A 14,279-nucleotide genomic window follows, 5' to 3' on the forward strand; every position below is an offset into this window, starting at 1 on the left:
CTGCCTCTGCCTCCCAGAGTGCTGGGACTACAGGCGTGCGCCACCACCGCCAGGCAGTCTTAGACTTTTTCCTTGTTACTATTTTCCATGCCAGGGAGGGGAGTGGCCTCTGCCTTGCTGTCGTGTAAACACCGAGCCATGTACGCACCGAGTGCGCCTGCTCGCCAGCACAGCTTTTTTGCTTTTTTGCTTTTTTTTTTTGAGATAAGTGCTCACTCTGTAACTCAGCTTGGTCTCCAAACTCATGGTGATCCTCCTGCCTTGGCCATCTGAGTGCTGAGGTCCTAGGTATATCCCATCTGATTTTAAAAACTGTACTCCAGATCCAAGCTGACCCAGAAGTACCCTCTGCCTCAGTGTCTGCACCGTGAACCCTGTATGCCACCTCCCCTGCCGCGGTGTCCCCCACATTGCGGCCCACCCACCGACAGTCTCTCTCAAACTCCTTGGACTCGTCCGTGCAGTGGAAGAATTTGCCCTTGAAGAGCTGCACGGCTACCACGGCGAAGATGAACATGAACAGCATGTAGACAATGAGGATGTTGAAGACGTTCTTGAGCGAGTTCACCACGCAGTCAAACACGGCCTGCAGCAGAAAGAGAGGCGTGAGGCAGGAGCATGGCTGTTCCGGTGCACCTGAGGTACCTGCGTGTTCTAACGGCTGGGCGGAAAACACCGGAGGAAGGTAGATTCCATGTGGACTTTCCTCACCCTACTCCCTAACAGTAGTATGGTGGCTGTGGCTGTGCACACAGTAGGTGTGCTGTGCCAGGTACCTCATGACCATTTCTGGACAGGGTCTCCTGTGGGCCTTAATTAGATCACCTTGACTTTCTAATGCTCCTGTCTCCACCACAGTGGATATGGAACCCAGTGCTTCTGGTACACTAGGAAAGAATTCTGCCAACTGAGACATGTCCCAACCCCCTGCTTTTTTAGATAGTCCTGTTGGCCTAGAACTGGGCTCCGCCCTTCTCTTCCCTGACCTAGCAAAAGGAATCCTGCCATGGGGCAGGCTCGGCTAGCCAACCCCCTTTGCTGCCACCTTCTGGACAAGTATAGCAACGACATCCACAATACAGTGTGGGGCAACCAGTGTCTCCTTCAATGTAGTATTGAGGCAGGGGTCCCCTGTAGACCTGGGGTGTCTTTCCCCAGCCCCTGAGTGCTGGGGTCCCAGGTGCACACCCCTCAATGTGCACAGTTTCTCAGTGTTGGGTATGAAGCCCCGTGAAACCTTTCTCTCTGTGTGTGTGGCCAACTCCAGCTCCAGGACCCTCTCCAGACCGCAGTCTCACCTTCAACTTTGGCAGCCGTTTGATGGTCTTCAGAGGTCGGAGCACCCGGAGGACTCGGAGAGACTTAATGGTGTTGATGTCCTTCCCTTTGCTGTTGCCACTGTTGGGGATGTTAGGGTTGGGGAAGGGAAGAGACAGAGCGGGAGTCAGCCTGGGAACGAGGGCCCACAACCCCACATGGCCCCCTGGCCTGGACCCAGGTCTGGGCTGAGCGAGGTGCATCTCTTCCCTTTTTGATGGTCAGTCTAGTTCTGCCCTGGGAACCAGATAGCTTTGAGACGTCCCGCTCTCATGGTTTGTTGAAGACCCTGCCTCTGCGCTGACGATTCTTGTTTTTAGTTTTTTTGAGACAATGCCTTACAATCCTTGCTATGGAGCTATGGCTGGCCTGGAACTACAGAGCTCCTCCTTTGCCTTCCTCCTCCGTTCTGGGATTAAAGGTGTGCAGCACCGTGTGCGACTGTTTGCACCAACGCCTCCACTGCTCTTTGTAGCAAGTCAAAGGCCTGGCGGTTGGCGAACTGTGAGATGAGACCTACCCTCCTCCTGAAGGATTCGGGCTTCCAGCCCCATGCTCTCTAGGCTGAAGGACAGAAGTAACCAGGGGCTGGTCCTCTCAAATGCCAACATGATCTCAGGTGTGGCTGCTGCTCCAGTCTCCAAGGTCCCTACCTACCTTGGCGGTCAAAAGTAGGACCCGTGGGCTTAATCACGCAGACCCCAAACACTCAGAGCTCTACCCACAACTTGGCTCCCTAAGGTCATCATGATCTTGAAGTTAATGGCCCCCACCCCCACCCAGGGCCCAAACACAAATCCTAGAGCCATGTTTGTCTGCTGGCCTTGTTCCCAAGCCCCAGAGGGTACTGTCCCAAGTGTCCACTGTCCACTGGGACCACCTTTCTACTCAGCCCTCACACATCTACTCTGTCTTTTCATACATACTGGTCCTCACTCCTTTCTCCTACTGAGGATCCTTCCTGAATCTGAGCTTTTCAAGTTCAAGGCAGACCCTTGGCTTGGCTAAGGTCACCTTCAATCTAGCCCAACTCACCGATGGCTGCGCCACCCAACGTCTGGCCACCATCCTTGTTCTGTGTGTGTGTGTGCGCGTGTTTGTGTTTGTTTTTGTTTTTTTAATAGATTTTCCCCCCTCTTTTTGCTTTTGGAGACAGAGTCTGGTCTGACTGGCTAACCCTGGAACATATTGTGTAGACCAGGTTAGCCTTGAATTCAGAGATCTTCTGTTTTTCCTTCTCCTGAGTGCTGGGTTAAAAGGTGCATACCACCATGCCCACCCAAAAATCTCTTTTGTTTCTTTCTCTGTGTAGCTCTGGCTATCTTATTACTCTATTGACCAGGCTGGTCTCAAACTCAGATGCTGCCTGCCTCTGCCTCCTGAGTGCTGGGTTAAAGGTGTGCACCACCATTGCTGGGCTAGCCAGACAACTTTAAAATTACATTATTATTATTATTATTATTATTTTGGTTTTTGGATTTGGTTTTTTCGAGACAGAGTTTCTCTGTATAGCCCTGGCAGTCCTGGAACTCACTCTGTAGACCAGGCTGGCCTCGAACTCAGAAATCCGCCTGCCTCTGCTTCCCAGAGTACTGGGATTACAGGCGTGTGCCACCACCACCCAGCTTAAAATTACATTATTTTGCGAGCATGTGTGTGTCACAGCATGCATGTCAGAGGACATCTGGGGGTTTGTTCTTTCCGTTTACTGAATAGATCTCAGGGGTGTCAGGATTGAACTCATGTTGTCAGGCTTGGTGGTAAGAGCTTTTACCAGCTTAGCCATCTCACCTTGAGACAATGTTTTACCATGTCGTAGCCTGTGTTGGCTTTGAGATCCCCTGACCTCACCCCCTGAGTATTGGGATGATGGAGATGCCTACTGTCTGGCTTTGCACAGAACTGCAACACCACGGAGCCGCCCTCCTTCCCCTCTTGGTGCCTCCCTAGAGAGCTATGGGCTCTGTCAGCTTGATACTATTCCAGAGAGATCAGATGTCAGACTCAGACAGAAAACCCCTCAGAGGCCCAGCTTGTGATGAATTCTTCTCTTTAATCTCTTGTCCCAGCTCCTGACTCAAAACTGGTGTGAGGTCTCAGGACATGCAAATGGATCAAGGCTGAGGTCCAAAGGACAAACATGTTCCTACTGGTTACTGCCCAATCCACGGGCACATCTGCCTGGCACCGGGGCTTCTGCTGGAGAGCACCATTTCCTGGCATGGCGAGAAAAGCTGGCTGTGGCTGTGTGCGGTTGCTGTGCTTCCGGCCATCTCGGGGTGTGTGTGTGTGTGTGTGTGTGTGTGTGTGCGTGCATGTGCACACAGGTGCATGTACACTATGGTGTATGTGCATGTATCTGTGTAGATGTGTGCAGGTACCTGTGCATGTATGTGGAGGCCACAAGTCACCCTGAGCTGTCACTCTCCTTATCTTTTGAGGCAGCGTCTCTCACTGGCCTGGGGCTCACCCAGTAGGAGGGGCTGACCAGGGAGCCCCAAGGATCTGCCTCTTCAAGTGCTAGACTTACATGTGTGCCACTGTGTCAGACTTTACAGATGGGCTCTAGAGACTGAACTCAGGTCCTCATGTTTGTATGTCAAACAATTTACCAACTAAGGAGTGGTTTTTTTGTTTTTGTTTTTGTTTATTTGTTTGTTTGGAGAAAGGGTCTCTGTGTAACATGGCTGGTCTAGAATCATGTACACCAGGCTGATCTCAAACTCAGAGATCCACCTGCCTCTGCTTCCTGGGTCCTGGCTGGGATTAAAGGTGTGCACCACCACACCCAGCTCTGATGTTTCTGCTTATATCCTTTGTCCACTGATTATTAGACAAGTTTTTCTTATTTCTAAGTGCTTGCTATATATTAAGGAAAACACCAACTTCTATCTGTATCTGTATCTCTTTACTGTTTTGGAGGCAGGGACACAGTGTGTAAACCAGGCTAACCTGAAATTCAAGATTCTCCTGCCTCAGTTACTGAGTGTTGTTATCACAGTGGATTAGAAAGACCTGCCAGGCAGATGCTCTTCAGAGAGATGGCCACTTCCTCCCTTGAGAGCCTGTTTTCCACACCTCAGCTGTTCTGGCGACCCTCTCCCCAGCTCCTTGGCCTTGTTGATATCACATGTGAGGAGGAACACTCACTCCCTGGCCCTTCTGTTCTAAGGAAGAGCTAGTGGGTCACAGTGGCAGGGGAAGCTGTGACCCCTGTGGCTCCTTCCCCTCTGGAAGGCAGGCTCTGGTCATGGTTAGCAACAGGACACCAGCAAGAACAAAGGCCACAGAAAAAGGAGGCCAGAACCAACACGGCTGCGAACAGGGCACGGAAGACAAGACAGAATGAGAGAGAGGGAGAGAGGGAGAGAGGGGAAGAGAGAGAGAGAGAGAGAGAGAGAGAGAGAGAGAGAGAGAGAGAGAGAGAGAGAGAGAGGCACTTTACCGTGTACTGCTCCTGGTGAGGTGGCGTCGGAAGGAGAGACAAATCGTGAGTGGCCTCAGAGAGAACACAGGACACGCACAGACACACACACAGGCACTGGGCTCTGGGACCCCGGGGGATCAGGGGAGCCAGCCCCTCCTCCAGTCTCTGTACTGGGCAGGCCATGGCCCTGAGAGCAGCTCACAAAGGCACATTTCCAGGGAGCCCCGGGGCTGCCTGGTACCATGGGTGAACTCGCCACTCAGTCACTGCCAAGAGCAAGAGGACCGACATCCTGCCGCGGGGGCCCAGCTGTGGGTGAGCTTTGTGGGGAAAGGGTGGAGGGTTGAATGCTGCCCTGACTGCCTCATCTGGAAAATGGGCCTGGCCTTAAGATGCGTCTTATTGGTACTGGTAGCCTCCACGTAGTGAATCATGTCAAGATGTAGCTCAGGCTGGCCCAAAAAACTGATCTTCCTGCCTTAAACTTCTGAGTAGCTGGGATATAGATGTGTGTCCGGTGGGTGGAGCTTTCTGGAAGGAGAGTTGCTGATGATAGAATTCAGGATATCATACAGGCTAGGTCAACACTCTGCTGCAGAGCCACGCCCAGCCCCTCATTGGGGGAGTCTAGGCAGGGGCTCTAACCCTGAGCTATGCCTCAAGACCTCACTTTACTTTTTATTTTGAGATAGGGTCTTGTTAGATTTTCTGGCGGCCCCTGACCTTGTGATCCTCCAGTCTCAGCCTCCCGAGGATTCCAGGCATTACGTTATGCCTTGCAAGTTTCTTTCTTCAACTGAACGGCTTAATGTCCACAGAGCTCTCTGCAGACTGCAGAGCTCCTTACATCTACGGCCCCCTCCCCATGGGTGCTAGCGATGCTTCAGGGGCACTGGGATCTGCATCACCTTCGCAGAGTTCCTGAACACCAGGGCAGCACTGTCCCTGAGCTCTGTCCCTAGCTGGACTTCACCTAATGTGCTGCTGAGTCTTGAGCTACTGCAGGAGGATGGCACCATTGGGCCCATTTTCCAGATGAGAAATCTGAAGCCCAGACAGGGAGAGTGACTTCCCCAAGGGCACACAGCCAGAAAGTGGCAGTCTGAGACTCAAACCCACATGCAAGTGTCTTGAGCCTGAGTCTCCCCTCCTTTGGGGCAGGGCTCTTTTGAGGGTGTGGCTGGAGGGTCTCTTCTTTGGTGGTTGGGAGTGTGGTCTGAGGATGTGGGAGTGGCTTGTCCAAGGTACACTCTGCCAGCTCTGCAGGGCTGAAGGACCCGCCCTGGGGGGAAGGGTGAACCCCCCTCCCCTGCCAGATAGACTCTTGGCAGTGAGTGCGAGGTCATGATCTAGCAGTTGCTTTGAGATGTTAGCTGGCTGCCCCAAAACATGGGCACTAGGCGTGATGCCCCTCATGGTGACATGTGAGATGGCTTGTTAATGATGGTGCATGGGAGATGGATCATGGTTAGTGGACGGAGCGCACATGTATGCACATGTATGCACACACACAGATCACACATACAGATGTGGGTGATGAGGATCAGATCATTCAGAGTTCGGCACATCGTTGGGAGAGCATGGACAGGCACACAGGGTCCTTGCCTCAATCCCTGTTACCCAAGAAGGGAGTAGCCTCCCTCCTTCCCCCTCCTTCCTGATTCTTGGCCTCCCAGACCTTCCAGGGAAGAAAGGACCCAGCAGGACAGGTTGCTGGTCTAGAGTCCACTAGAGTCCCCGCCTCAGCCTCAGTTTCTCATCTGTGGAATGGGGATCAGTACCCCAGTGCAACAGCATCACAGATGATGCATTTGAGGTACTTTTCATTCGAGCTGTTACGTCTTGCTGCATGGGAAACCAGGGGACACAGAGGATTCCAGACTTGGGAAACCTCCTCTTCTTTCCTTCCTTTTCTGAGACACTTGTGTTCTACAGCCGAGGCTGGCTTTAGAAGCAGCAATCCTCCTGCTTCGACCTCTCAAGAGGCAGGATTGCAAGCACTGGCTACCACACCCAGCTGGAGGTTCCTCACCCTGCTGCTGGGGTTTCCCGCCTCGTCTATGAGCAGAGAGGCTCATGGGACAGACAACAGAGAGAGAGACAGCGCGCTGACATCAACAAGGAGACACCAAGCAAAGACGTCACAGGTTGAGACGCCCCAGGTTCAAGAGGTCAGAATCCTACTGGTAGGGATGATGGGGCAGGGAGGCTTCTGAAACTTCTCTTGGGAAGCAGGTAGCGACTGGCATCCATTTTGCTGTTGGGGATGCAGGAGTGATTTAACCAAAGCGCTGGTCAGCCTACACTAAGCTGCAAGTCCAGTCTTTGGTGAGAAGTAGCAGGACCAAGCAGATTCTTGGTAGTGAGGTAGGGGCGTGGTAGGGGTCAGCGTATCTCCTCTCCCACCCCACTGAAATATTCACAGCTGTAAGCTCTTCTAAAATTCCTAGAGAATCCTTGGCTCATGCTTCGATGCTGGTTTCTGCCAGCATGCACAGGCACGTGGCTGTCCCTGGTCTGACCTTCTCCTGTGTAGGAATTGGCGAAAAGAGCTAAACACAAGGGATTCCAGGAGCACAGGGTAGCATGATGTCTGCACTGAATTCATGGGAACATTAAACACTTGACTCTTGGGCTCAGGTCTAATGTAAATGCCTCTGGCTCCAACCCCAGGACCAGAAGAAGAAAAAAAAGAGTGAAGAGAAGAGAATACAGGTTGATTGAGGATGGAGCAGGGCAGAGACAGACAGACAGAGAGAGAGAGAGAGAGAGAAAGAGAAAGAGAGAGCCAGAGACAGAAGAGGAGATAAAAGGGCAGGAGGGCTGGGAGTCTGGTCAGATCAGACTTGCAGGAGGGCTGGGAGTCTGGTCAGATCAGACTTGCAGGCTACGGAAACACCAGCTCATGGCCACCACAGCCACCGCGAGAAGTCTGGCAGGGCACACTGCAGCCCTTCGCCTGCAGACGGCAACAGTCCAGGCCCTCTGGGAAGAAACGTGCACTTGTGGCCCGGTGTGAGAGCTGACTGAGAGGACATATCTGCTGAGGAGCCAGGAGCAGCAAGACAACCCAAAGAAGCCCTCAGGCCTCTGTGCCGGACGAGGTGGGTCGAGGTCCCTGGAAGACCCCTTTCTGGGAATGACCATGTGACAGGCACGACCTATGTTCCCAAGATGGACCTCTGGACTAGGAGAAAGCTAGGTCTGTCCCCGATATTGATGTCTGCTGTCAGAGATTGCACTGTGGCATGTGCTGACTACACCTAAACTGGGCTCTGTCTCAGGGTGGGCCCAACACTGGGCACCATCTTGGAATAGCCACCTAGAAATTTGGATGGTAGACATCCAAAACATCAGGGGCTTTTTACCCCCTGAGGGCGTTCAAAATGGCTTCCTGGGACGCAGTTGCCATCTTAGGATGGCTGCTTCTTGCCCAAGTACCTACCATCTTGAAACGGCCCACAAGAATTTGGACTCCATTTTGGCATGCCTGCCTAGCCCTAAGGAGTGATTTTGGAATGGCTATCTGAAACCTAGGTGCCATCTTGGGATGGCAACTAAACCCTAGAATGCCATCTTGGAGTGACATCGAGAATTCATGGGCCATCTTGGAATGGCCGCTCTGCTTCCTGGCACCGCTGTGACGTGAGCGCTGCCTTGGGATGTAACTCAGAACTTGTGTGCCATCTTGAAACGGGTGCCATTTTAAAATGGCCCCTCAGAAATTGGGAGCCATATTTAAAACCGCCACCTGTGGCTGGGGTGCCACTGTGGAGCGGTGCCAAGGTACATGACCTTGCTGAGGGTGGGGCATCCTGGGAGCCCTGGGAAGAGGGAGCCGTAGAAGGAGGCCACAAGGTGTACGGCGAGGAGCCCTGGGTCCTAAGTGGGATGGGACTCTCATGCACACTTGATTTCTGATTGCCTTTTTGGGGGCACCCCAAAGAGACAACATGGGGAGGGAGATGAGATGTCCCCAGAAGCAAGAATACCGAAAGCAGCACAGCAAGAGGCCACCGCCTTGCTGTGGGAGGAGTGGAAGGTGGCCTGGTCCCTTCCTTCCATCCTTCCTTAATGGTGATGTCATGCACAAAGCCAGTTGCAGCCCCACTGGGGCAGAACCCCCCGCTGGCCCATAGCTCTCCTTCCCATCTCTGAACCCCAGAATATGACCCACATCTGACAGTGGGATTCAGACTGGGGCTGGGGAGGGGGCTTGCATGAGACTTACGTGAAGGCAAAGGCCACCAAGGCCCCACTGACCACTATGAAGTCCAGAATGTTCCACAGGTCACGGAAGTAGGCCCCCTGATGTAAGACGAGGCCCAGGTCGATCATCTGAGGGGAGAGGAAAGTGTGTTCAGAGCCTTCACCCTTTCCTAGGACAACACCACGTGGGGCAGGAGGGGTGGGCAGGATCTCATATCCAGGAGGACAGGTGGGCCCGTCTGAGGAAAAGGAGCCTCACTCGGCAGTCTGAAGCTGAAGTCTTTGAACCCCAACAGTAGGTCACGCATCAGCAAGCATTATAGACTCTGTATTTAGAACCTTCCAAGAATCTGTCCATCTCTCTCTCTCTCTCTCTCTCTCTCTCTCTCTCTCTCTCTCTCTCTCTCTTTTGGTTTTTGGATTTGGTTTTTTCGAGACAGGGTTTCTCTGTATAGCCCTGGCTGTCCTGGAACTCACTCTGTAGACCAGGCTAGCCTCAAACTCAGAAATCCGCCTGCCTCTGCCTCCCAGAGTGCTGGGATTACAGGCGTGCACCACCACCGCCCGGCTACCTGTCCATCTCTTAATTCCTCCTCGGTGACCTGTGGTTTCATGTGGGTCCTTACCATGGCTACTGGGTCCCTGACAGTCCCCTCATCTGTCACCTGACAGCTTTGAGACTGTACCTGAGAGTGCTCAAGCAGGGTCTGTCTTCTGCCTAGAGCCCTCCTCCAGGGCTCACACCAAAGTCCTCCCAGTCACTGCCAAGTGTTAGTCCCCTGATTTCACCTGCCCCCTCCTCCTCCCTCCCTCCACACCTGCCTGTCGATGCCCCTCACCCTGAGGAAGGCCGGTGGGCGCCCCACTTCTGTTCTTACCTTGATCACCATCTCAAAGGTGAACACGCCTGTGAAAACATAGTCAAAATATCGCAGCACCTGTGGGAATAAGACGAGGGACCCAATCACAGGCTTGGCCAGGAACGGGCTCCTGGGAAACCTACCAGTAGCCCACTGGGATGTGAGGCCCACTCTGAAAACCTCCCAGAAGTAGAGGTTTCCACCCAGTGGGCTGGACAGGGCCAAGCAATGCGTTGGAGCCACGCCCAGGCTGGATCAAAGATAGGCAGGGCCTGTGTCCAGAAGACAGCAGCTAATCCTACCGACGACTCACCCATCCCTCACCCGGGTCACCAAGACTCTTTTCCTGTACTCCAAGCCCCTTGTGGACTAAGAGGAGTCCACCCCACCCTGGGGGTGCCTGTCCTCGGGGTGATGGGGTTGACTGGCTAATGTCCACGCCCTAGTCTCCTGTTTCCAGGAGCATCTTCTAAACTCTGGGGCTGCCTGGTCGTCTTGCTCTTTCCCTCCGAGGGTAGGATGATCGTCCCTCCCCTTCCTCACCCAACTGTCCTGCCCAGAGCTGAGGTTTGGCTGTTTCTGCATGGGTTATCAATGGCCTTTGTCCCTGCCCGTAGCAGGAGCCACCCAGGACACCCGTGTGTGGAGGGGTGAGAGTGGGAGCAGTAGGTTCAAGGCTGGTAATTTCTGAACATGACCAGCAGAGGGCGGTATAATCACCTAAATTATACAGTTCGGCAAACAATCCCCCTTGGATAAGGAAGGCTTATCCTCCCTTAGGATAAGAAACCTGCCGGGTCAAGCACTGCAAACCTCGCTCAGGACGGTCTGAATTTGGCACTGAAGCGCCCGCCTCGCCGTTCCCTGCCTCGCGGATGCTCGCAGTTCTTGCTTATTTCCTAGAGCTCATCTGATTCCCGCTCTCTTTTCCTTCATGGCGTGGGTCAAATATTTCTCTAGGGACGCCTTCCATGGTCGCCCATCAAAATGTGACCTAGGAGCTGGGTTTGTGGCTCCTGCTAGACTTCCCCGGCGAGGGGCTGGGGGGCGTGGCTCCTGCCTAGAAACTCCCAATGAGGGGCTGGGGGCGTGGCTCAGAGATAGAGCTTCTGTGGAATCAGTAGTTTCAGTTCCGAAGCAAAGCCAGGACTCACGTTGTTGCGGGGTGCGTTGGGCTGCACCGGGTCCTCGGCGGCCAGCGCGATGCTGCTCATGGCGATTACCATTAGGATGCACATCTCGAAGTAGCGCAGGTTCAGGATGTAATGGCACAGCCGGCGGAGGCTGGGGGCAGAGATGGGGCACTCAGGCCGCAGGTCCTTCCCCTCCTCTCACCACTGAGGGTTCCACGGAGATGTTCAAGCCCACTGCCCCACCCTAGCCATCTGTCAGGGACTCTCAATGGGGCGCTGGCTGTGCGTTATAGTCCAGTGCAGCTGAAAGACCTCAGCCATCCGAGATGGTTATACTACCCTTGGAAGAGTTTCTGCTCGGCTGGAGAACTCTGCTTCCCAAGCCAGGCAGAATCACCACTACTAATGATTCTGCAGGACTCGGAAAGACTTCATTTATGCGTATTCCGTTAATTATATTTATTTACTGGTGTGTGTTGGGTGGTAACCGGGCCAGAGCTCGCCTGTGCATCTCAGGGGAGAGCTTGTGGGGTCGACTCTGTGGGTCCTGGGAACTGAGCTCAGGCTGGTAGGCTTGGCAACAAGTGCTTCAGTCCACTGGGCAATCTCACGGCCACGTGTTCCATGTGTAAGGTGTTCTAGGGTCTAAAAAGAGGACTCAGTGTGGTGGCTCCTATCTGTAATCCAGGCATACTCGAGGCCGTGTAAGAGTTCAGGACAATCTGGACTGTGGGATGAGTTTAAGGGCAGTGCAGTCGTCGTGGCCACAGAGTGAGATCTGTCTTGAAAACAAATCACACATACAGAACACACAGAGAACTAAAGGCATGCAGGACAGAGCTCTCTCTCTCTCTCTCTCTCTCTCTCTCTCTCTCTCTCTCTCATATACACACTAACACATCAAACACCCCCAAACAAAACACACACACAAACATGCCATCAACAACATGTAGATAGAATCTCTTATAAGCAACACGTGCCAATAAAAAAGCCTAAAGCTACTGAACTGAAGCAGGACACAGTAGGTGGGGCACTGGCAGGAGCAGAGAGGATTTTGGGAAACAGAGAGAGAATAAAAGGGGTTGCTGAGGGAGCCGCTGAGGAGACGTGAAGGGAGAAGCGGGTTGGAACTGAAGGTAACTAAGCATGTGGAAGACATAGTTTGAACATGTTAAATAAGTCACGAGGACTTTGGGGAACGAGCCAAAGCTTATGGCCTAGGCATTTATTGATAAATAATTAGTCTCCGCGTTGTGGTTCCGGGAGCAGAGGCTGGGGAAAGGAAAATTTTTATTTTACAGTAACACATCTGCAAAACAAAACAGAAACCAGGGGCCAATGAGATATAAAGGCGCTCGCCCGGCAAACCTGGGCCCAGAACCCACGCGAACACGGTCAGGGTCTTCTGACCTTCACACGGGAGCCACGGCAAGCACACCTCATACATACACGCAGCAATGATAAATGAAAACCAAACCCAAACCTCGTCATTGTCACCATCAACAGAGAAACATCTGGGGCGGAGTGCTCGCTGGGCACAAAGCCTCCTCGCCCGTCTCCAGCGCCACCCACCTAAACCAAGCCTGGGCCTGTTACAAGCGGCCTGGTCTGACTCAGGCTTCCCGTTCTTTCTGCGCCTGTGCTAAGAGGCTATTCTCAAGTTTTGAACCGTACCCGACATTAGGTGCCACTGAAACATTTGTTTAGTAAAGGACCACACTGAACGTCAGACAAAAGCTGACCTGCAGGACCCAAGAGCCTGCATCTTTGTGGTGCAATGGTTAGAAACAGAATTATGTCACATGGCCGTGTAGGTCGTGCAGGGTGTGTATTGTACAAGACAGCCATTTCTAAAGGACACCTCTCCCGGCATGGCAGAGGTGTCTGGGTATTTAAGGAAGTGGCTTTCTATCCATGATCTTTTCCAGGGCAGTGCATTATGGCAAGTTTTTATCTTCTGTGAGTAAAGCAAGACTAGTTTACAGCTTCGAAGGGCTGGTGCTGAGGGGATCTATTTCCCACCGTCTGTCCCGCCCCCACGCAGGAGCGCTAGCCCCGCCCCCGCCCCGCCCCCGCCCCGCCCCCGCCCCCGCCGGGACACTAGCCCCGCCCCGACGCAGGAACGCTAGCCCCGCCCCCGCCCCACGCAGCAGGGACACTAGCCCCGCCCCCCGCAGGAGCGCTAGCCCCGCCCCCACGCAGGAGCGCTAGCCCCGCCCCTGCCCCCCACGCAGGGACACTAGCCCCGCCCCCACGCCGAGGAGTTGGCCCCACTCCTGCTCCCACACACTCACGGGTTGGTGGTGGAGAGGATGAACATGGAGCTGTAGGGCGGCATGGGCTTTGGGCCGTCCTCCCCGGGGTCTGCGTCCTCTTCCTCCTTCTTCTCTTCCTCTTTCTTTGGCAGTGGGTCTGGGTTGGCGTTTTTGTTTACTGTTGGGACAAGAACCAACACGAGTTCCTCCATGATTTCCCACAAGGCTCCAGGCTCCTGGTCATACCTGGAGCTGACACTAAGCACAAGACGTTTGAGAAAAAGCTTCTTGTATACCAGGCATCACCTGACCCTGCGAGGTTGGTGCCTATCATCTCCATCTGACAGGAGGGAATCCAGGCACAGAGAGGTGAAGCGGCTAGCCTAAGGTCACACAGCATCAGGGCTGGTGTTGAACTGGGCAAGTGTTCTACAAGGTACTGGAGACCCTGTTTCCTTAGACTTTTCTGAGGTTACTGGGACCTGCACGGGGCAGCTGCCCACAGCCCTGGTTCACAGAGCAGAAAACTCAGACGTCTGTGAGAGCACCCAATCCTGACTGTGGCCCCTCCCTTCTGGGCAGGCCCTTGTGTTCTGTGTAGGTTGTTTGTGGGCTGAGCCTCTGAACGCACCGCTGTGAAGTCGGGCACGACAGCACACACCTGCAATTCTTGCACTGGAGAAGAAGAGGCTGGAGGATGACTTCCAGTTTGAGGCTACACAGTGAGATGCCACCTCAAAACATGACAACCCAGAGCCAAAATCCCTACAGGACAAGACGCCATCTTGTCTTGAGGGGGCCAAAGCCCCAGGTGACAGAGAAGTGAGGCTGATCCGAATGGGGCCACACTGGTGTGTGGGTGTGAGACTTCTGACTGCGGAGATTGAGAGAGAGGCTTGCAGACATTCTCAAGTGTGTGCTGCAGTGATAACACCAGGAAACACAACCTTCTGATGACTAAAGACATCAGCATTGCTACTAACAGTAGAGATGGGGTCTAGGCCGGCCTTAAATTTAGTAGGCAGCTAAGGGTGGCCTTGAACTTGTGAACTTTCTGCCTCCACCCACCTTGACTGAA

General features: G+C 53.6%; 1 protein-coding gene across 4 annotated transcripts in view; it reads right to left on the reverse strand.

Moving 5' to 3' along the window:
• Positions 1-14,279, reverse strand: part of Cacna1a (calcium voltage-gated channel subunit alpha1 A) — a 231,115-nt gene that overhangs the window by 62,486 nt on the left and 154,350 nt on the right. For all 4 annotated transcript variants that reach the window (XM_052166367.1, XM_052166368.1, XM_052166366.1 and 1 more), the window contains exons 21-26: positions 13,241-13,379; positions 10,968-11,097; positions 9,832-9,891; positions 8,976-9,082; positions 1,299-1,398; positions 426-586 (exon numbers count right to left, since the gene is read on the reverse strand). In XM_052166367.1, the coding sequence (XP_052022327.1) occupies positions 426-586; positions 1,299-1,398; positions 8,976-9,082; positions 9,832-9,891; positions 10,968-11,097; positions 13,241-13,379 (697 nt within the window). The remainder of the gene's footprint in view (positions 1-425; positions 587-1,298; positions 1,399-8,975; positions 9,083-9,831; positions 9,892-10,967; positions 11,098-13,240; positions 13,380-14,279) is intronic.

The sequence above is a fragment of the Apodemus sylvaticus genome, chromosome 21 (genome assembly GCF_947179515.1).
Source record: "Apodemus sylvaticus chromosome 21, mApoSyl1.1, whole genome shotgun sequence".
In the NCBI taxonomy this organism is placed as follows: Eukaryota; Metazoa; Chordata; class Mammalia; order Rodentia; family Muridae; genus Apodemus; species Apodemus sylvaticus.